The sequence below is a fragment of the Oncorhynchus mykiss genome, chromosome 6 (assembly GCF_057628025.1).
Source record: "Oncorhynchus mykiss isolate SJ-2025 chromosome 6, ASM5762802v1, whole genome shotgun sequence".
NCBI lineage: Eukaryota > Metazoa > Chordata > Actinopteri > Salmoniformes > Salmonidae > Oncorhynchus > Oncorhynchus mykiss.
Genome location: NC_143027.1, coordinates 49,603,225 through 49,625,711, shown reverse-complemented (window position 1 = coordinate 49,625,711; position 22,487 = coordinate 49,603,225). Strand labels below are relative to the sequence as shown.

Genomic DNA, 22,487 nt, shown 5'->3' with positions numbered 1-22,487 from the left:
CAGGACTTGCCCTCCCGTAGGGGTGGGAAGGCCAAGAGACCAGAGGTAGCAGAATGGAGTGCTCCGGTTGGGGCTTAGGGTTTGAGCATAGACTGAAGGTAGGGAGTGGCAGTTCCTCTTGCTGCTCCGTAGACATGGTGTTGGAACAGTAGTGGAGAGGGTAGCAAGTTTTAAGTTCCTCGGCATACACATCACAGACAAACTGAATTGGTCCACCCACACAGACAGCATCGTGAAGAAGGCGCAGCAGCGCCTCTTCAACCTCAGGAGGCTGAAGAAATTTGGCCTGTCACCAAAAGCACTCACAAACTTCTACAGATGCACAATCGAGAGCATCCTGGCGGGCTGTATCACCGCCTGGTACGGCAACTGCTCCGCCCACAACCGTAAGGCTCTCCAGAGGGTAGTGAGGTCTGCACAACGCATCACCGGGGGCAAACTACCTGCCCTCCAGGACACCTACACCACCCGATGTTACAGGAAGGCCATAAAGATCATCAAGGACAACAACCACCCGAGCCACTGCCTGTTCACCCCGCTATCATCCAGAAGGCAAGGTCAGTCAGTACAGGTGCATCAAAGCTGGGACTGAGAGACTGAAAAACAGCTTCTATCTCAAGGCCATCAGACTGTTAAACAGTCAACACTAACATTGAGTGGCTGCTGCCAACACACTGACTCAACTCCAGCCACTTTAATAATGGGAATTGATGGGAAATGATGTAAAATATATCACTAGCCACTTTAAACAATGCTACCTAATATAATGTTTACATACCCTACATTATTCATCTCATATGTATACGTATATACTGTACTCTATATCATCTACTGCATCTTTATGTAATACATGTATCACTAGCCACTTTAACTATGCCACTTTGTTTACATACTCATCTCATATGTATATACTGTACTCGATACCATCTACTGTATCTTGCCTATGCCGCTCTGTACCATCACTCATTCATATATCTTTATGTACATATTCTTTATCCCCTTACACTTGTGTGTATAAGACAGTAGTTTTGGAATTGTTAGTTAGATTACTTGTTGGTTATTACTGCATTGTAGGAAATAGAAGCACAAGCATTTCGCTACACTCGCATTAACATCTGCTAACCATGTGTATGTGACAAATAAAATTTGATTTGATTTGATTTGGTTGTGGACGTAAGCTTCAACTGGAAGCCAGTGGAGTGTGCGGAGGAGCGAGGTGACATGAGAGAACTTGGGAAGCTGGAAAACCAGGCGGGCTGCAGCGTTCTGGATAAGTTTCAGGTGTTTGATGGCACAAGCGGGAAGCCCAGCCAACAGCGAGTTGCAGTAGTCCAGATGGGAAAGGACAAGTGCCTGGATTAGGACTTGCGCCGCTTCCTATGTGAGGAATGTTGTAGAGCATGAGAGGGGGGGACCAGGCTACAACAGTATCAGCCTGCTTCGGAATCCACAATTTCTTCCTCACCAGTCCTATTTTTGAAGAGCTCCTAGATGCAGAAGATTCCCTAAGCTGTCAGAAACAAACATGGAAAGCTTGAGGACCTTGATGTTTCTAACCTCACTGTTGAAACCATTAAAAAAAAATCTATGCCAAAGTCGCAAGAAGAACAGCACTTGGGAGCACATTTGAAAATTGTAACTCACGGACAAGAACGTCAAATATGTCAGACTTGTGTGGATGTGATCAATTGTCAGCTACTTTATCAGTAAGTCTTTAGAGACGTTAATAGGTGGAAAGACACTACCTGTATAAATTACTGTTAATTATCCCAGGTACTTAAAAGGCACTAATTTCCATAAAATATTCCAAACAAGATCAAAATTATTTTTGGAAAGACATTGATTGTCATATGGTACAAACATTTAACCAACCCTTTTAAATGGAGAGTTTTGTTTCAAAAGAGCAAGCGTTTTAGTAGCGGCAGTAAGACACAATGGTGGTCGAGTGATTCTTTGTCTCTTACTGGCTTCTGTAGCCTACACAGAAAGGTGAAATGTTCAGAACGGTGCAGATGGAAATGAAATGCATAGAGCACCTGACTCGATCCCCGTATTCTATTACATGGTAGACAAATCGGGTTTGTTCTACATAATGCATTTCTATAGCGTGCTCTGTAGCGTTGGACCCCCCCTGTTAACTGGCGTTGGACCCCCCCCCTGTCCCAAATGGCACCCTATTCCCTCTATAAAGTAGTGCACCAAATAGGGAATAGGGGGCCAGTTGGGACATAGCCCAGGATTGAAGGGTGACTAAGAGAAACGCGGCTGAATGAAGCAGCTCCTCTTCTCCAGTACTGAGGTGCGGCTTTATACCACCTGTCTGCCATCTCTACACTGTAGCTCTGAGAGAATCTCCAAGGGGGTGGAAGTCAGGGGTGCGGGGAACGAGCAATAGGTGATGTCGTACTGCGCTTTGGTCGTCTTGTTTCAAAGTTCCCCATTCAAGTTCTTGCTTTTAAGTTAAGTTCTCATCATCTCGCCACAAAGACGGGAAGAGAAAATCCAAACCCCAGCTAGGGTGATGAGAGAAGGGTGCGAGGGATTGCTACTCCACAGTACCTGAACACATTGAAGTGTATGACATGTACCTATGATCTGCAGGCTCTTCACTGAGTGACAGAAACAGAGGTTCTGAGCACGCATCAGTCACACAGATGAACACATACGAAAGCTTCCCCCCTCGTGCTGTCTTGTGTGATTTGTAGGCAGATAAAAACATCCTTTGGTTATAGCGAATACCTTGTGCCAGCAACGGAAACACACAGATACAATATGGCATCGCTAGCTTGAAGCCTGGCTTTCAGCTATGACATGACTCAAAACACAAGTCTCATTTAGAATACAATGGAAACACTTTTACCAGATAGTTAATCACAGCATAACCATTGTGAAAATTACCTCACGTTTAAAGCCTGCCTGAGCATCTATGTATGAAATGTGGATTACACCACCATGGTTCGTCCCAAATGGCACCCTATTTATTTATTTTAAATATTTTTTTTATTGAACCTTTATTTAATACACTACTTTTGACTAGGGTCCATAGGGCTTTGGTCAAAAGTAGTGCACGATATAGGGAATGGGTGCCATTAGGGAAGCACATCATATCTCCAAGGAAATAACCATATGTGACAAGTGTTTGCAAGCTTTATGAGTGAATGACAACCTGAAAACCTTCAAACAACAAAGTCAGTGAAGATCTCATTTAGGGCTGTTATGGTGACCATATTACCGCCACACTGGCAGTCACAAGTCAAATAGCACGTGACCGTTTAGTCACGGTAATTTGACTTCTCCAAGCTCTGATGCTGCTGATTAGTAGTTTACCAAACGTGTTAACTGCGCAGGAGAGCAGGGATGTCTGAGAAGCGTATTTTAATCAGACAGTCCACCAACACAAAAATGGCACAGTCGAAAATACAAACTAAGCTCTCGATACTGAGAACTCGTGCAAACGCACGGAGGAACAAACACAGTTCCGACACTCAAATACACGTGCGTAACCGTGAAAACAACCAACTGTAAATACAATCGTGCACAATACACACAAATCTAATCCCGGACAAACTAAAGCAGGCAACAGGTTACCCTTATACACACAGAAATTAACGCAAATGAAACCAGGTGTGAAAAAGAATCACAGACAAAAACAAACAGAAAAGGAAAAATGGGTGGGGGTGGCAAGTAAACCAGCGACGCTGGTTACCTTCGGTAGAATTCGTGACACCTCCATTCAGAGATGTATTTTTCCACCCTGTTTTTCCCCATTATTTATTTTACATTTTTAAATTGAACCTTTATTTAACTAGGCAAGTCAGTTAAGAACACATTCTTATTTACAATGACGTTTACCTTGATGATGCTGGGCCAATTGTGCGCTTCCCTATGCATGATAATAGTCCAATCTAAATCAAAACAAAACAAATTTCACACATACAGGACCAGTCAAAAGCTTGGACCTACCTACTCATTCCAGGGTTGTACTTTTTTACTTTAAAACAATATATTTTCTACATTGTAGAATAACAGTGAAGACATCAAAACTATGAAATAACACATATAGTATGTATGTAGTAACCAAAAAAGTGCTGAACAAATCAAAATATATTTTAGATTTTACATTCTTCAAAGTAGCTACCCTTTAACTTCATGACAGCTTTGCACACTCTTGGCATTCTCTTACTTAGTATATGTAAAGCCAAGATTAAATCAAGACTAGTCTGATGGGTGACAATATTAGCCTATCACCTGTGAATGATATATTTACCACTGGGAAATTTGAGGCATTATCAAGTGCTTGTCAAATTGAGAACAAGAGACTGATCAAGTGTGTACAGAGGTAAAGTGCATTCGGAAAGTATTCAGGCCCCTTCACTTTTTCCAAATTTTGTTAAGTTACAGCCTTATTCAAAAATGTATTAAATAAATGTTTCCCCATAATGACAAAACGAAAACAGGTTTTTATAAATACCTTCAGACCCTTTGCTGTGAGATTCGAAATTGAGCTTGTATCCATTGATCATCCTTGAGATGTTTCTACAACTTGATTGGAGTCCATCTGTGGTAAATTCAATTGACTGGACATGATTTGGAAAGGCACACCTGTCTATATAAGGTCCCACAGTTGACGGTGTATGTCAGAGCAAAAACCAAGCCATGAGGTCGAAGGAATTGTCTGTATAGCTCTGAGACAGGATTGTGTTGAGGCACAGATCTGGGGAAGAGTACCAAAAAATGTCTGCAGCATTGAAGGTCCCCAAAAACACAGTGGCCTCCATCATTCTTAAATGGAAGAAGTTTGGAACCAACAAGACTCTTCCTAGAGCTGGCTGCACGGCCAAACTGAGCAATCAGGGGAGAAGGGCCTTGGTCAAGGAGGTGACCAAGGATCCAATGGTAATTCTGACAGAGCTCAAAAGTTCCTCTGTGGAGATGGGAGAACCTTCCAGAAGGACAACCATCTCTGCCACACTCCACCAATCAGACCTTAATGTTAGTGGCCAGATGGAAGCCACTCCTCGGTTAGGCACATGACAGCCCACTTGGAGTTTGCCAAAAGGCACCTAAAGGACTCTCAGACCATGAGAAACAAGATTCTCTGGTCTGATGAAGCCTGAATGCCAAGCATCACGTCTGGAGAAAACATGGCATGCTGTGGGGATGTTTTTCAGTAGCAGGGACTGGGAGACTAGTCAGGATCGAGGGAAAGATGAACGGAGCAAAGTACAGAGAGATCCTTGATGAAAACCTGCTCCAGAGTGCTCAGGACCTCAGACTGGGGTGAAGGTTCACCTTCCAACCGGACAACGACATCCAAGACAACACTCACTCCCGAGTCTAAAACTGCCTCTGGAAGCAGTGTCAGCACAAGTATTGTTCGTCGGGAGCTTCATGAAATGAGTTTCCATGGTTGAGCAGCCGCACGCAAGCCTAAGTTCACCATACGGAGAGGTGTAAAGCTTGCTGCCATTGGACTCTGGAGCAGTGGAAAAGCATTTTCTGAATTGATGAATCATGCTTCACCATCTGGCAGTCCAACGGACGAACCTGCCCATAATGGTCTGGGGCTGTTTTTATGGTTCAGGCTAGAGCCCCTTAGTTCCAGTGAAGGGAAATCTTAATGTTACAGCATACAATGACATTCTATACGATTCTGTGCTTCCAACTTTGTGGCAATCGTTTGCGGAAGGCCCTTTCCTTGTTTCAGCATGACAATGCCCCGTGCACAAAGCGAGGTCCATACAGAGATCGGTTTGGAAAAACTTGACTGGCCTGCACAGACCTCAACCCGATCGAACACCTTTGGGATGGATTAGAACGCAGACTGCAAGCAAGGCCTATAATTGCCCAACATCAGTGCCCGACCTCACTAATGCTCTTCTGGCTGAATGGAAGCAAGTCCCCGCAGCAATATTCCATCATCTAGTGGAATCCTTCCCAGAAGAGTGGAGGCTGTTATAGCAGCAAAGGGGGGAACCAACTCCATATTAATGCCCATAATTTTGGAATGAGATGTTCAGTGAGCAGGTATCCACATACTTTTGGTCATGTAGTGTATATTACCTAGCTGGCTATGGCTATCCAACACTGAAATTCAAGGTAAGCTTTTGGTTTTATTAATATTGCCACCGGGGCCCATTGGTGTAAATTTAAACTGCTAGGTAACTAACTGTACATTGCACTGCATGATTGTCGCAGGTTTACTAATGTATTAGTTCTAGTAGCTATGTTAACTTGACTTTGGCTAATATGGTGACACCGATGTAGGCTGTGTGTCGCGATTAGCTTTTATAATATGAAGGTTCTGCTTGGAAAGTTTTTTTTGCCTGGTCACAGACAGCTGATGTGTCCACAACGAAGGGAAAAGGTAAGAGGAGGAGAGCGCGTAGATGTGAGAAAGAATTATACAACGATCTGGCTGCTGTGAACTGTGTTTGTGTGTGATCAGGGGTGTATTCATTCTGCCGAATCTGTTTAAAAACTTTTCTTAAATGGAAGCAAACAGAACGAAACTGGGAAAAACATGCCGGAATTCTTCAATAGAAACTCTCATTTGCAACTGTTGGACTAATGATTACACCCTAGATCAGCTAGATGCAGGCAAGATTGTGCAAGGCGGTATTGAATGGGTCAATGTCTGTCACCCTGATTACTCAATTTCATAGAGCCCCCCCCCCCCCCCCCCCCCCCTAGGAATCCAAAATCCAAAATCAAATATGTTGCCATATTTGTGGGCGACTGTAAAAAAAAAATGTTTTAAAAGTAAACTTTGCTAGAGCTCCCTAAACAGACCACCCTACATTCCATAATGTCTCCTCCACCCCACCCCACCCTGGGCCCATCCCCCTCCCCCTTCTCTTCCCATGTCTGTGATCCATTCTCCATGCACAACCTGTCTGTTTATTGATATGCAAACTCTCCTTATGAGCGCCTAATCCCCAAGCATAGGGGATAATTTATAAAGCATTTACATAAAGAAGGCCAACTAATTGGGAGCATATGTCTGGGTAAGCCCCCCGCAGACTCTCAAGGACCTGTGCTACAGATGAGCTGCTGTAGGCTCCTCTCCTCTCCCCTACAGAAATCGAAACATCAGATGGATAGAATTCTTCCCATTTCAGATGCACAGCTTTCCTGCAGTCAACTGATCAAATCGCCCTCTAGTGGCTCCATGGGTGGAATGTTATTAATATTTTTCATAATTAATCAACAATATATATATATATATATATATCATATATATATATCATATATATATATATATCATATATATCTATCCGGTGTTTCTATGTCAATTGTGTTTTGTTATAGCTCTGTGATGTATATAGAGGGTAATATTGGGATGTAAACTCTAAATTTAACACATTTCAACTATGTCTGACACAGTACAGGTCTCTTTTTTTTAAGCCCACAACCATTTGTGTGAGGTGTATAATTTGGTTTCAAAGTAGATTTGTTTAAGACTACCAAGAAACACTCTGTGTGACCCTGATTTAGCCCACTGCAGTAAGTTAAACATCAAAAATTGCTTTCCTGCATTCTTTGGTCAGTTGAAAAGCTGAACATCAAACTAACATCAAATCATCATCAAGTTGATAAACTTGAAAAATAGCCCTTGAATGTTTTGGTAAACCTACTGGAGAGCTCTTCTTTGTCTACACCCATTCAGCATCGTTCACACCCTCTTAAGCCTTACCCATCGCTTTAAGGATTCACATGTGAGTACAGTAGTGTACTAAACAACCAAAGACTTCAAGACTAAAAGCTGGTTTAAACTATGTCTATCAACATGTCTGTGTACAGTTGTCACAGTGACATAATGAACATTCTATTGTTGTCTGATGTCAAACTTGTTGTTGTTTTTATGAAAAAGTATAAACACAAAAACGACAGGCTGCATGACATCAGCAGCCTGGTGGTCCAAAATAACAAACAAGCTAGCAAACCAGGCAACTAAAAGCAACTTATTAAACAATGTTTTCGTTAGTTTCTAGCTTGTTAGTTTGCTAGCTAACATTAAATTAGCTGTCTAGTCAGTTCAAATGACCATATCATAACTGACAACCTCCTAACTTTATCTAATTTGTATTCATTATTACAGGAAAATAAACTCACAACAAGATCATTATTAACAAGTTAATGGCGAGCTAATTACAGAAAGTAGCTTACAGTTGTGAGTGTGATGAAATAAAAGCAGGGCATTCTCCCGGAGAATTTTAGAACTTGTTATATCCTAATTTGACTTTGGTGCAAGTCATGTTGTTCTTCACATTACCATCTCTGGTAAACACACATTATATCAAATAAAATCTATGTTTATTTGTTACATGCACAGGATACAGGAGGTGTAAAAGGTACAGCAAAATGGTTACTTGCATAGTGGACTCTTTTGTTTAGGCATGTAGCTAGCTAGCTAAACAATTAACCATAATCCCAACAAGATTTCTCTGCCTTTAACCTTGTTCTGAACACCTCCTAAACAAAGGTTGTGTGGTTCGGTAAGAAGAATGCCCCTCTCCCCACCGGTGTGATTACTACCTCTGAGGGTTTAGTCACCTCATACAATTACTTGGGAGTATGGCTAGACGGTACACTGTCCTTCTCTCAACACATATCCAAGCTGCAGGCTAAGGTTAAATCTAGACTTGGTTTCCTCTATGTAATCGCTGCTACACCATTCAAGCAGTGGGGACAGAGACGCTTGTTAGGGGGCCCTGAGATGTGTTGCGTCCCGAATGGCACATAGGGCTCTGATCAAAAGAAGTGCACTATGTAGGGTGGACCCCAAGGTTTATAGTTTTGTAATTTTCTATTCGTTTTTAGATTATTATTTTCAAGCAATAACAGCCAAGGAAACACAAACAGTAGCCTATTATTGATTTTCACACCTTTCATTATGTAACGATGGATAGGCTAATGAGTAGCCTACAGAATGTATTGGAATATAATAAAATTACAACCGTCGATGGCACTATATTATCACCAGCTGATGTCTCGTTAAACCATCGATTCACCCGCACAGCTGATCTCAATTGCAACTATTATTGGTCACCTCATTACCACTCCCTAAAAGATGATGTCGGTGTTACCTTAGTCCTGCATGCAACCAAAGTCTTTCAAGATACAGTATGTTCGCCCTCTGATTGGTATTATGACTGGAACAACGTGGTACTTTCTAAACAGACTAAGGGCAATGTATCTATTTGACAAGCATTCTGTACAATTTAAATAAAGTTTCTTCTTTTGACACAGCAAATCTACTGTGGCAATTTACCAGACACTTTGTATGAATGGAAACCAACTTTGGTATAGTCTACTGTTATTATTTGATTAATTTCCTATTGATGTTACCCATTAAATACAACTGTTCTTAAAATAAAGTGTCTGGTATGGTAATTTCTTATCAAGAATCGGGTGTAAAATATCCCTGCACTGTCCATATTTGAAATGTGTAACTAAATCAAGTAAATCTGGGGGAATCGAACCCCTACTGACACAGTAGGTCTGGTGAAGGCAGCTGCCCAAACCACAAAGCCACTCACTTTTGAGTTGATTTGTAACCTTAGGTTTTCTAGAAATGTTAAGATTTCTACTTTTTCAATAATATACAGTGCTTTCGGGAAGGTATTCAGACCACTTTACTTTTTTTTTTTACAGCCTTATTCTAAAATTGCTTAAATAATTTTTTTCCCCTCATCAATCTACACACAATACCCCATAATGACAAAGCAAACAGTGTCAGGACGTTCCCTGGGGGGTATCATAGGCCAGCCAGAATACAGCACAAGCTGAGTATGGCAAAATGGTATGAACTCTGAACTATCGATCACTACATACAATAAATGATTAAATCCTAGTCGTCGGGGTTATCAGTCTGCAGCTGAGAACGTACGTGGCCTAGGCACGTGGCCTTGGACACAATCTCAATTGATTGGAACATACGTGGCCTAGGACATAGACACTCCTCTAAGAACTATAGGGTACTCCAACGTATCTGCTCTAATCAACACCACGACCACAAAGACTCTACAAAGGACAATGGCGATCTCTACTGGGCAAACCAGTCTTACATCATCGACCCATCTATCGAAGCCCAGCTCAATCGTAAATATTTACAGTGGGGCAAAAAAGTATTTAGTCAGCCACCAATTGTGCAAGTTCTCCCACTTAAAAAGATGAGAGAGGCCTGTAATTTTCATCATAGGTACACTTCAACTATGACAGACAAAATGAGAAAAAATCCAGAAGTTTATCTCAATACTTTGTTATATACCCTTTGTTGGCAATGACAGAGGTCAAACGTTTTCTGTAAGTCTTCACAAGGTTTTCACACACTGTTGCTGGTATTTTGGCCAATTCCTCCATGCAGATCTCCTCTAGAGCAGTGATGTTTTGGGGCCAGGACCTTGAAATGCTTCTTACGAAGCCACTCCTTCGTTGCCCGGGCGGTGTGTTTGGGATCATTGTCATGCTGAAAGACCCAGCCACATTTCATCTTCAATGCCCTTGCTGATGGAAGGAGGTTTTCACTCAAAATCTCACGATACATGGCCCCATTCATTCTTTCCTTTAAACGGATCAGTCGTCCTGGTCCCTTTGCAGAAAAACAGCCCCAAAGCATGATGTTTCCGCCCCCATGCTTCACAGTATGGTGTTCTTTGGATGCAACTCAGCATTCTTTGTCCTCCAAACATGACGAGTTGAGTTTTTACCAAAAAGTTATATTTTGGTTTCATCTGACCATATGACATTCTCCCAATCTTCTTCTGGATCATCCAAATGCTCTCTAGCAAACTTCAGACGGGCCTGGACATGTACTGGCTTAAGCAGGGGGACACGTCTGGCACTGCAGGATTTGAATCCTTTTCGGCGTAGTGTGTTACTGATGGTAGGCTTTGTTACTTTGGTCCCAGCTCTCTGCAGGTCATTCACTAGGTCCCCCCATGTGGTTCTGGGATTTTTGCTCACCGTTCTTGTGATAATTTTGACGAATGGGCGGTTATTAAAGCGCATAAGATTTTGTATTTACGTGAGCATAGCTTCTCAAGGCCCAATAGAGTCCCATTCCTTTGTCTCTCCTCCTCCCGCTCTTTCTTACCCCACCCTTTGTGTAACCAGCTGTCATATCGAGTTAGTTCACTAGGGACTTTTAATGGCATGATTAATAATCAATGTATAATCTATCCTGTTGTATGTATGTAATTCTGTGTGATTATTTAGTTAGTCAGTAAATTAATAATTAAGCCAAATTGTATATTGCTGATTCATAATGAAAACTAGGGTTCGTGCAGATAACCAAAAATTTGACGACGTTCAGATGAGACTGATAGAAGGTAAATAATAATTAATGACTGAAATGTAAGAGATCTTTAGATCTCTAAGAGTTTATTTGTAAGACGGAACTCCTTAAATAAACTTCTCCGTGGTGCCCCAGATTATTAAGGAGTTAATTGTTGCATGATTTAATTCAATCACATAATCAATTAAACGTTAGGTAATCGATTTCATAAAATGGCATGTCATCACATTAAGGATATTAAAGACACGACAATAGATTTTTAGAATATTAAAAACAAAAATAAGTATTCAGACCCTTTGCTATGAGACTCAAAATGGAGCTCAGGTGCATCCTGTTTCCATTGATCATCATTGAGATGTTTCTGCAACTTGGAGTCTACCTGTGGTAAATTCAATTGATTGGACATGATTTGAAAAGGCACAAACCTGTTTATATAAAGTCCCACAGTTGACAGTGCATGTCAGAGCAAAAACCAAGCCTCAAGGTCAAAGGAATTGTCCGTAGAGCTCTGAGACAGGATTGTGTCGAGGCACAGATCTGGGGGAGGGTAGCAAAACATTTCTGCAGCATTGAAGGTCCCCAAGAACACAGTAGCCTCCATCATTCTTAAATGGAAGAAGTTTGGAATCACCAAGACTCTTCCTAGAGCTGGCCCGCTGGCCAAACTGAGCAATCGGGGGAGAAGGGCCTTGCTCAGGGAGGTGACCAAGAACCCGATGGTCACTATGACAGCTCTATAGTTCCTCTGTGGAGACGGGAGAACCTTCCAAAGGACAACCATCTCTGCAGCACTCCACCAATCAGGCCTTTATGGTAGAGTGGTCAGGCGGAAACCACTCCTCAGAAAAAGGCACATGACAGCCCGCTTGGAGTTTGCCAAAAGGTATCTAAAGACTCTCAGACCATGAGAAACAAGATTCTCTGGTCTGATGAAACCAAGATTGATCTCTTTGGCCTGAATGCCAAGCGTCACGTCTGGAGGAAACCTGGCACCATCCCTACGGTGAAGCATGGTGGTGGCAGAATCATGCTGTGGGGATGTTTTTCAGCGGGACGGGACTAGGAGACTAGTCAGGATCGAGGGAAAGATGAATGGAGCAAAGTACAGAGAGATCCTTGAAGAAAACCTGCTCCAGAGAGCTCAGGACCTGAGTGGGGTGAAGGTTCACCTTCCAACAGGACAACAAACCTAAGCACAAAGCCAAGACGATGCAGGAGTGGCTTCGGGACAAGTCTCTGAATGTCCTTGAGGGCCCAGCCAGAGCCCGGACTTGAAAATAGCTGTGCAGCGACGCTACTCATCCAACCTGACAGAGCTTGAGAGGATCTGCAGAGAAGAATGGGAGAAACTCCCCCAATACAGGTGTGCCAAGGTTGTAGCGTCCCACCCAAGAAGACTTTAGGCTGTAATCACTGCCAAAGCTGCTTCAACAAAGTACTGAGTAAAGGGTCTGAATACTTACGTAAATATGATATTTCAGTTTTTTTTTTATACATTTGCAACATTTTCTAAAAGCCTGTTTTTGCTTTATCATTATGGAGTATTGTGTGTAGATTGATGAGAAAAACAACAACATTTGAAATCACTTTTAGAATAATACTAACGTAACAAAATGTGTAAAAAAGTCAAGGGGTCTGAATACATTCCGAATGCACTGGTTACCAGGGATGGGCAACCCTCGTCTTCAGGGGCCAAGGTAGTGTCGTACATTTTCCCCATTCCTAACAAACACAGCTGATTAAACTAACTAACTGCATTATAAATATCTATCTTGTGTTATTACGTTTACATTTAGTCATATCAAACAACTGTTGTTGATGTGTATGGCTGTATTTCAAATACATTTTTGTACATTTGAATGTTGCAATAATAGGACCTAGGCCTAGTGTTTGAGCAAGTGAGAGAGGATGATTTTGATAGCAAGCCCTGATCCCAATGATTCGATGGCCCCCGGATGGAGTGAAAGAGAACGGCTCATTTTCAGGGAATTTAAGTTCAGATCTGACATCTGTAGATTTAGTTAAGATTTTTGCTATGAAAAACATAAAGCCGGAATGCAACCGACAGGGTACTTTTTTTCAATTGGGGGTGCTATTTTCATTTCTAATGATGAATGGAAAACAACAGTTGTACAGTAGTACAGTTCTGAATGACCTGATCTCACTTTGTATGCGAGTCTACATATCTGTGGCTTTCAAAAGTAGAAGATACTTGCATATGCCTGTGTGCTTATCTGTGTGTGTGTGTGTGTGTGTGTGTGTGTGTGAGTGTGTCAGCGTGTCTTAAGTCTCGGTCTTCCTGCCTGGCAGACATTGGTCATGTAGCGTACCGGCCTAGATTGTGATGGTGAGGTAATGGGACTAGGACTGGGTGAGGTAATGGGACTAGGACTGGGGACGCACATGCTGATGGGGCTATAGCAGGCCCCATTGTCTAGAAATGCACACAGCCACAGAAGACCACAAATATTCTGCCCTCCCGATCTCTCTTCTTTAGGAGCCAGGAGGGAATTAAGGCCTGAAAATTGGATTTATGTGGCGTGGCTCATCAAATGTGAATTAACAGAGTTAAGGAAAGGAGGAGGAGAGGGCTGGTCAAAAGTAATGCACTACATAGGGAATAGGGTGCCATTTGAGATGAAGACCTTCACATCACTGAGTGTCACTTCATTGTAGATATAATATGGCAGCTAGAAGCTACTAGGGCTTATAAAGCTCATTGAATCCCCATCACATACTCAAAATCTTCCTCAGGTCCTTCCTCTTGTCGAGCTTTATCTACTAGCTGTAAATGATCTCCTCCAACTCCTCCCCACTCTGTGGCCATTAGCACAACTGTGCATCACTATGATTTATAATCCCTCTCTCTGGTTGAATCCCAAATGGCACCCTATTCCCAAATAGTGCACTACATTTTGGGTTGTCAAAAGTGGTGCCATTTAGAACACACACCCTGGCTGTAGACTGGAAGCTATTGGACAGTAGCAGTCACAGCACAGGATGAAAGACAAAACCCACTGGTGAAGGATTATGACGTCACATGTGTCAACAGGATTAAGGTGAAGTTGCCCCTGGACGCTGATCTTGAGTCAGTTTTGCATTTTCCCCACTAATAGTTAGGATTAGGATTAGGGGAAGGGAAGCTGATCCTTGATCTGTACTCAGGGAAACCTTGGAGCCAGTCACCATCACACCTCTCTCCAACCCTGTGTCCTCCAGACAGCAGATGACTACACCATCACTCAGGGTGGGTCAGATCCTAATTTACAGAAATGATCAGAAAAAAAATAACTAGGCTAAAACTCACCTATGACAGCCTTTGTTTATAACGAATATGAGCATGCGTAGCAAAACGGATTAGAAAAATATATACAGTGGGGCAAAAAAGTATTTAGTCAGCCACCAATTGTGCAAGTTCTCCCACTTAAAAAGATGAGAGAGGCCTGTAATTTTCATCATATGTACACTTCAACTATGACGGACAAAATTATTTTAAAAAATCCAGAAAAACACATTGTAGGATTTTTTATGAATTTAGTTGCAAATTATAGTGGAAAATAAGTATTTGGTCAATGACAAAAGTTTATCTCAATACTTTGTTATATACCCTTTGTTGGCAATGACAGAGGTCAAACGTTTTCTGTAAGTCTTCACAAGGTTTTCACACACTGTTTCTGGTATTTTGGCCCATTCCTCCATGCAGATCTCCTCTAGAGCAGTGATGTTTTGGGGCTGTTGCTGGGCAACACGGACTTTCAACTCCCTCCAAAGATTTTCTATGGGGTTGAGATCTGGAGACTGGCTAGGCCACTCCAGGACCTTGAAATGCTTCTTACGAAGCCACTCCTTCGTTGCCCGGGCGGTGTGTGTGGGATTATTGTCATGCTGAAAGACCCAGCCACGTTTCATCTTCAATGCCCTTGCTGATGGAAGGAGGTTTTCACTCAAAATCTCACGATACATGGCCCCATTCATTCTTTCCTTTACACGGATCAGTCGTCCTGGTCCCTTTGCAGAAAAACAGCCCCAAAGCATGATGTTTCCACCCCCATGCTTCACAGTAGGTATGGTGTTCTTTGGATGCAACTCAGCATTCTTTGTCCTCCAAACACGACGAGTTGAGTTTTTCCCAAAAAGTTATATTTTGGTTTCATCTGACCATATGACATTCTCCCAATCTTCTTCTGGATCATCCAAATGCTCTCTAGCAAACTTCAGACGGACCTGGACATGTACTGGCTTAAGCAGGGGGACACATCTGGCACTGCAGGATTTGAGTCTCTGGCGGCGTAGTGTGTTACTGATGGTAGGCTTTGTTACTTTGGTCCCAGCTCTCTGCAGGTCATTCACTAGGTCCCCCCGTGTGATTCTGGGATTTTTGCTCACCGTTCTTGTGATCATTTTTACCCCACGGGGTGAGATCTTGCGTGGAGCCCCAGATCGAGGGAGATTATTAGTGGTCTTGTATGCCTTCCATTTCCTAATAATTGCTCCCACAGTTGATTTCTTCAAACCAAGCTGCTTACCTATTGCAGATTCCGTCTTCCCAGCCTGGTGCAGGTCTACAATTTTGTTTCTGGTGTCCTTTGACAGCTCTTTGGTCTTGGCCATAGTGGAGTTTGGAGTGTGACTGTTTGAGGTTGTGGACAGGTGTCTTTTATACTGATAACAAGTTCAAACAGGTGTCATTAATACAGGTAACGAGTGGAGGACAGAGGAGCCTCTTAAAGAAGAAGTTACAGGTCTGTGAGAGCCAGAAATCTTGCTTGTTTGTAGGTGACCAAATACTTATTTTCCACCATAATTTGCAAATAAATTCATTAAAAATCCTACAATGTGATTTTCTGGAGAAAAAAATCTAATTTTGTCTGTCATAGTTGAAGTGTATCTATGATGAAAATTAGAAGCCTCTCTCATCTTTTTAATGGAAGAACTTGCACAATTGGTGGCTGACTAAATACTTTTTTGCCCCACTGTACATGTGGGTAGAGTTATTATTGTGACTAACAGAGAGTAGCAGCAGCGTAAAAGAGAGGGGGGGGGGCAATGCAAGTAGTCTGGGTAGCCATTTGATTAGATGTTCAGTAGTCTTATGGCTTGGGGGTAGAAGCTGTTTAGAAGCCTCTTGGACCTAGACTTGGCGCTCCCGTACCGCTTGCTGTGCGGTAGCAGAGAGAACAGTCTATGACTAGGGTGGCTGGAGTCTTTTATCATTTTTAGGGCCTTCCTCTGACACCGCCTGGTATAGAGGTCCTGAATGTCAGGAAGTTTGGCCCCAGTGGTCTACTGGGCTGTACGCATTACCCTCTTCAAGGAACTTGAAGCTCTCAACCTGCTCCACTACAGCCCCGTCGATGAGAATGGAGGCATGCTCGGTCCTCCTTTTCCTGTAGTCCACAATCATCTCCTTAGTCTTGATCACGTTGAGGGAGAGGTTGTTGTCCTGGCACCACACGGCCAGGTGTCGGACCTCCTCCCTATATGCCGTCGTTGTTGGTGATCAGGCCTACCACTGTTGTGTCATCGGCAAACTTAATGATGGTGTTGGAGTCGTGCCTGGTCGTGCAGTCATGAGTGAACAGGGAGTACAGGAGGGGACTGAGCCAGTCTCCAGATCTCAACCCCATAGAAAATCTTTGGAGGGAGTTGAAAGTCTGTGTTACCCAGCAACAGCCCCAAAACATCACTGCTCTAGAGGAGATCTGCATGGAGGAATGGGCCAAAATTCACACCTAGCTCGGCTATTAGACAATTCTTTAGTCAAGGTTGAATAGTCTATTGTTCAGCTAATAGCCCAACCTAGAAACGTTGTTTGCAGAATTCACAGCCTGCTACCCTTCTGATAAACTAATAATATTATTTTTTCCCCTTTCCACTTGTTAAAATTGATAAAGTGTTTTTAGCCACAATCGGCCCCAACCCCAATTAATACATTTGGGCACAGTCGATAGCGTGCTGGACTTTGGGCTAGAATGTTAAGGGTTCGAAACCTGCTACCTGCTTGTTTCATTGCATTATTATGCCGGTCACAGAACAAATAGCCTGTATCGTTACGAGATGAGGAACGAGATGGGAGTGAGTAAGCTATTCTGGATAGAGCAGGTACTTTTGTGTAATTCTAGTCCATAGAAGTGAGGACAGAGAACATCATATTTAGTGCTGTCTAATTTGAATATAATGAAGTCTATTTCTGAGGTTTTCTGTCCTCAGATACAGAGAGCTGTGAAAGCCTGTCTGCAGATTAAGAGGTCCCAATGAAGAGCAGCGGTTCTCAGTCCTGGTCCTGGGGACTCAATAGGGTGCACATTTTTGTTTTTGCCTTAGCACTACACAGCTGATTCAAATGATCAAGTTATCATCAAGCTTCAAGTGGTATTTATGTATTAATTTGTGACGCTATCCTTGATATGATCCTGCTATTGTCACATGCTACACATGCACATGTATTTATCTATAAAATGTTGTCATGATTTGTTATAAGGGATATTATACTTTAGTAATTCACAATGATTTGCTAAAGTAAAAGTCTAATAATGACATTATCTTCTATTGTTTGTCCTCATGTGTATGTTTTTCAGCATAAAGTACTTTGTAGCCACTTAGTGTGGACACCAGGTGAGACCACACACACACAGATTCCTGTTGAACACAGTCTATTTTAACTACCTTATTTTCTCAATAACAGTCTCTTGCCTTCACTTCATCCCACTCCCCCTTCTCCCTAAATTCTCTAGGTTATATCAGCCGTGACAGTGAACCCCTCCTGCATCTGAACTGGCTGACACAGAGGGCACAGCATGATCATACTGAGAGGTCACTTGGTCGGGTCAACAGGAAATATTATTAAAGATGCTTTACATTGAAATATAGATAAAGATGTAGTAGACCCAGAGTTTATGATCCAAGGTCCTAATGATTATGATGACTGACCACGTTAGAATTTTAAAAAACAAAGCTTAATCATGCTCTCTCTCTATTCATCTGTCTCTCGTCAGCAGGTATGTTTTGAGAGAGGAAGCCAGTCCCGTCATCGCCACCTCACCTGCTCTTAAGATAGCCTTGGGCCCCCAGTTGGCCCGAAGGTTGATTAGACACTATGTAATTGTGATGAACTGAGAGAATATTAGGGTAGCACTGTAATGCATTAATGATATGCTGTCTGCCTCAGTTCTTACCTCTTCCCCTATCTTCTACACCTCTCTCCCCACCTCGTCTTTCTTCCTATTTTATTTTTTACAACGCACACCATATGTGCATTGAAGTATAGCTTGAACTTGTATTTATAATAAAATATTACAATTATCAAAATTATAATGCATGTATTATGTATTTATAACACCTAGATAATGAACTTCTTTCAATAAAGCATTTCACATTCTCCACTGGTTGAAATTAAGCATCTCATTGAAATACTATCCTGTGTCCTCAGATTAATGCAGATGATATATGCATAGGAAGTGTGGTGTCCTGTTTTTTTTCTGTATATATAAATTACAAATCAGCCTTTACTTAAATCATGTTTCTAGTCTATTGCATAGTTACAATGTGTAATCATTGATGTCCCAGGAGCAGGAGTGGTAAACACTGTTGAAGTGTGTAATTGTAATACCTACATGCAGACACAGCATAATTCAAAGAATGGAGTTTGATACACCTGGTATTGGATATGACTGAAAAATAATGTCTCACAGCTATTTGGCGGCAGCATAGCCTAGTGGTTAGCGTGTTGGACTAGTAACTGAAAGGTTGCAAGTTCAAATCCCCAAGCTGACAAGGTACAAATCTGTTGTTCTGTCCCTGAACAAGGCAGTTAACCCACTGTTCCTAGGCCGTCATTGAAAATAAGAATTTGTCTATTTAATTAAAAAGTTTTTAAAAAATAATTCATACCTGAACGACACCTTTATTTGCCAAGGAAAAGTACATGATCAGTGAATATATTCAATGTACAGGCTACAATGTGGGGATCTCATGCGTGATAATAACTACAGTACATGTATATGGCACAATAAAGTTATTATATTCTACTCTATCCATAGGCTTCATTAATGCCATTCAGACTTGAAGTCAATACAACAACTATGATAGCTGAGGTTCATAGATTGGTATGAATAATAGTTCAGAACCTAACGTTTTAGGGTCCATACACAGAGCTCTTAGGAGTTTGCACCATATTTCATGTTCCAGTTTTAAATCATTGAAGGTGAAGAAGGAGAAATAATTTGGACAGATATAAGAAATATATTATTCAACTGGCAATGCTGCCCTCTAGTGTTGTTTTCTGAAATTGAATGACATTGAAATATCTCAAAGAAGAAACTAAGGCGCTTAGACAGGCAGCCCAATTCTGATATTTTTTTGGACCAATCAGATCAGATCTGAAAAAGATATGATGTGAAAAGATCTGATTGGTCAAAGGGCCCATTTGTGGAAAAAATGTTTGAATTCGGCTGCCTGTGCAAACACAGCCTAATAAGCAAGGGAGGGCAGCCAATGCAGCATGGGTATGATTGCTTGGCGCTTTGCCTGCTCCATGTAGCCTCTCTTCAAACCATGCTCCTTACCCTAATTAAAAGAGGATTAGCCAGCATGGAGTCCCTGACCACTCCGACGCGAGAAGCCTGCATTTCCAGTTTCAGGACGGTTACACCTTGGGGAAATAGAGGAGTTATTCCAGATGGTACAACCAACAAGCAAGTCAATCAATTAGGTCTACCTAAAATAGTACAATTGCTGCTTGACCTTGATACCCATGGAGAAGTCTAGCCTACATCATAGGTGGGTTTCCTGGACATAGATTAAGACTATTTCTGGACTAATGAAGAAGCACAATGGAGAACCTACGTTGAAAATGCGTTTTAGTCCAGGATTAGGCATAATCTGTGTCCAGGAAACCGGCGCATAATGTTCTCTGTAATTCTATGGGCCTACCACGAAGCAGCTAAACGCTTGGCATCTTAACACAGATACACATTCTTAGGATTTTGATTTAAACATTTGATTTGAGATACACATCCTTCAGAAATTTCTGCTCAGATTTAGATGTTGTTATTGAACTGACAGCACATGCTCTGGTTTTATCTAGGGTCTAAATATTAGTAATGTGGTAACTGGCTCCGGGTGAAGTTTCCCATACAGATCAAGGATCAGCTTCCCCTCCCCGTATCCGAACCTTAAAGGCCCAGTGCAGTCAAAAACGTGATTTACTGTGGGTTTTTTTTATTAACATTTTTTATTTCACCTTTATTTAACCAGGTAAGCTAGTTGAGAATAAGTTCATATTTATAAATGCGACCTGGTCATTATAAGGCAAAGCAGTGTGACACAGACAACAACACAGAGTTACACATGGAGTAAACAATAAACAAGCCAATAACACAATAAACAAGTCAATGACACAGTAGAAAAAAGAAAGTCTATATACAGTGTGTGCAAAAGGCATGAGGTAGGCAATAAATAGGCCATAGGAGCGAATAATTACAATTTAGCAGATTAACACTGGAGTGATAAATGCACAGATGATGATGTGCAAGTAGAGATACTGGTGTCCAAAAGAGCAGAAATAAAGTAAATAAAATAAAACAGCATGGGGATGAGGTACATTGGGTGGGCTATTTACAGATGGACTATGTACAGCTGGAGCGATTGGTTAGCTGCTCAGATAGCAGATTTTTAAAGTTGTTGAGGGAAATAAACATGCCCTCCGATTTGACACACTGAACTCTGTCTGCAAAGTAGTTGGTGAACCAGGCGAGGCAGTCATTAGAAAAACCGGCTATTGAGTCTGCCGATAAGAATACGGTGATTGAGAGAGTCGAAAGCCTTGACTGGATGGATATATAGGTCTGTAACAGTTTGGGTCTAGGGTGTCACCCCCTTTGAATAGGGGGATGTCCGCGGCAGCTTTTCTATCTTTGGGGATCTCGGACGATACGAAAGAGAGGTTGAACAGGCTGGTAATAGGGCTTGCAACAATGGCGGCGGATAGTTTTAGAAAGAGAGGGTCCAGATTGTCTAGCCCAGCTGATTTGTACGGGTCCAAGTTTTAGCAGCTCTTTCAGAACATCTGCTATCTGGATTTTTTGTGTGAAGGAGAAGCTGGGGAGGCTTGGGCGAGTAGCTGCGGGGGGGGGGGGGGGGGGGGGGGGGGGTGTTGGCTAGGGTTGGAGTAGCCAGGAGGAAGGCACGGCCAGCCAATGAGAAATGCTTGTTGAAATGCTCGATTATCATGGATTTATCGGTGATGACCGTGTTACTTAGCCTCACTGCAGTGGGCAGCTGGGAGGAGGTGCTCTTGTTCTCCATGGACTTTACAGTGTCCCAAAACTCATTGGAGTTAGAGCTACAGGATGCATATTTCTGCTTGAAAAAGCTAGCCTTTGCTTTCCTGACTGACTGCGTGTATTAGTTCCTGACTTCCCTGAACAGTTGCATATCGCGGGGACTATTCGATGTTATTGCAGTCCACCACAGGATGTTTCAACTCAGTACAAGTAAAAACTTTGGACACACATACTCATTCAAGGGTTTTTCTTTATTTGTACTATTTTCTACATTGTAGAATAATAGTGAAGACATCAAAACTATGAAATAATGCATATGGGATCATGTAGTAACCAAAAACGTGTTAAGCAGATTCTTCAAAGTAGCCACCCTTTACCTTGATGACAACTTTGCATTTTCTAAACCAATTTCACCTGGAAATGCTTTTCCAACAGTCTTGAAGGAGTTCCCACATATGCTGAGCACTTGTTGGCTGCGTTTCCTTCACTCAGCGGGCCAACTCATCCAAAACCATATCAATTGGGTTGAGGTAGGGTGATTGTGGAGGCCAGGTCATCTGATGCAGCACTCCATCTCTCTCCTTCTTGGTCAAGTAGCCCTTACACACCCTGGAGGTGGGTTGGGTTATTGTCCTGTAAAATAAATAGTCCCACTAAGCGCAAACCAAACCAGATGGGATGGCGTATCGCTGCAGAATGCTGTGATAGCCATGCTGGTTAAGTGTGCCTTGAATTCTAAATAAATTACAGTGTCACCAGCAAAGCACACCCACACCATCACACTTCCTCCTGCATTCTTCATGGTGGGAACCACACATGTGGAGATCATCCGTTGACCTATTCTGCATCTCACTAAGATACGGCGGTTGGTACCAAAAATCTCAAAGTTGGACTCGTCAGACCAA

General features: G+C 42.2%; 1 protein-coding gene across 1 annotated transcript in view; it reads right to left on the bottom strand.

The window, feature by feature from the left end:
- Positions 1-22,487, bottom strand: part of cfap77 (cilia and flagella associated protein 77) — a 66,356-nt gene that overhangs the window by 28,043 nt on the left and 15,826 nt on the right. Inside the window, exon 2 of the mRNA XM_021606690.3 lies at positions 19,864-19,949. Within this exon, the coding sequence (XP_021462365.1) occupies positions 19,864-19,949 (86 nt within the window). The remainder of the gene's footprint in view (positions 1-19,863; positions 19,950-22,487) is intronic.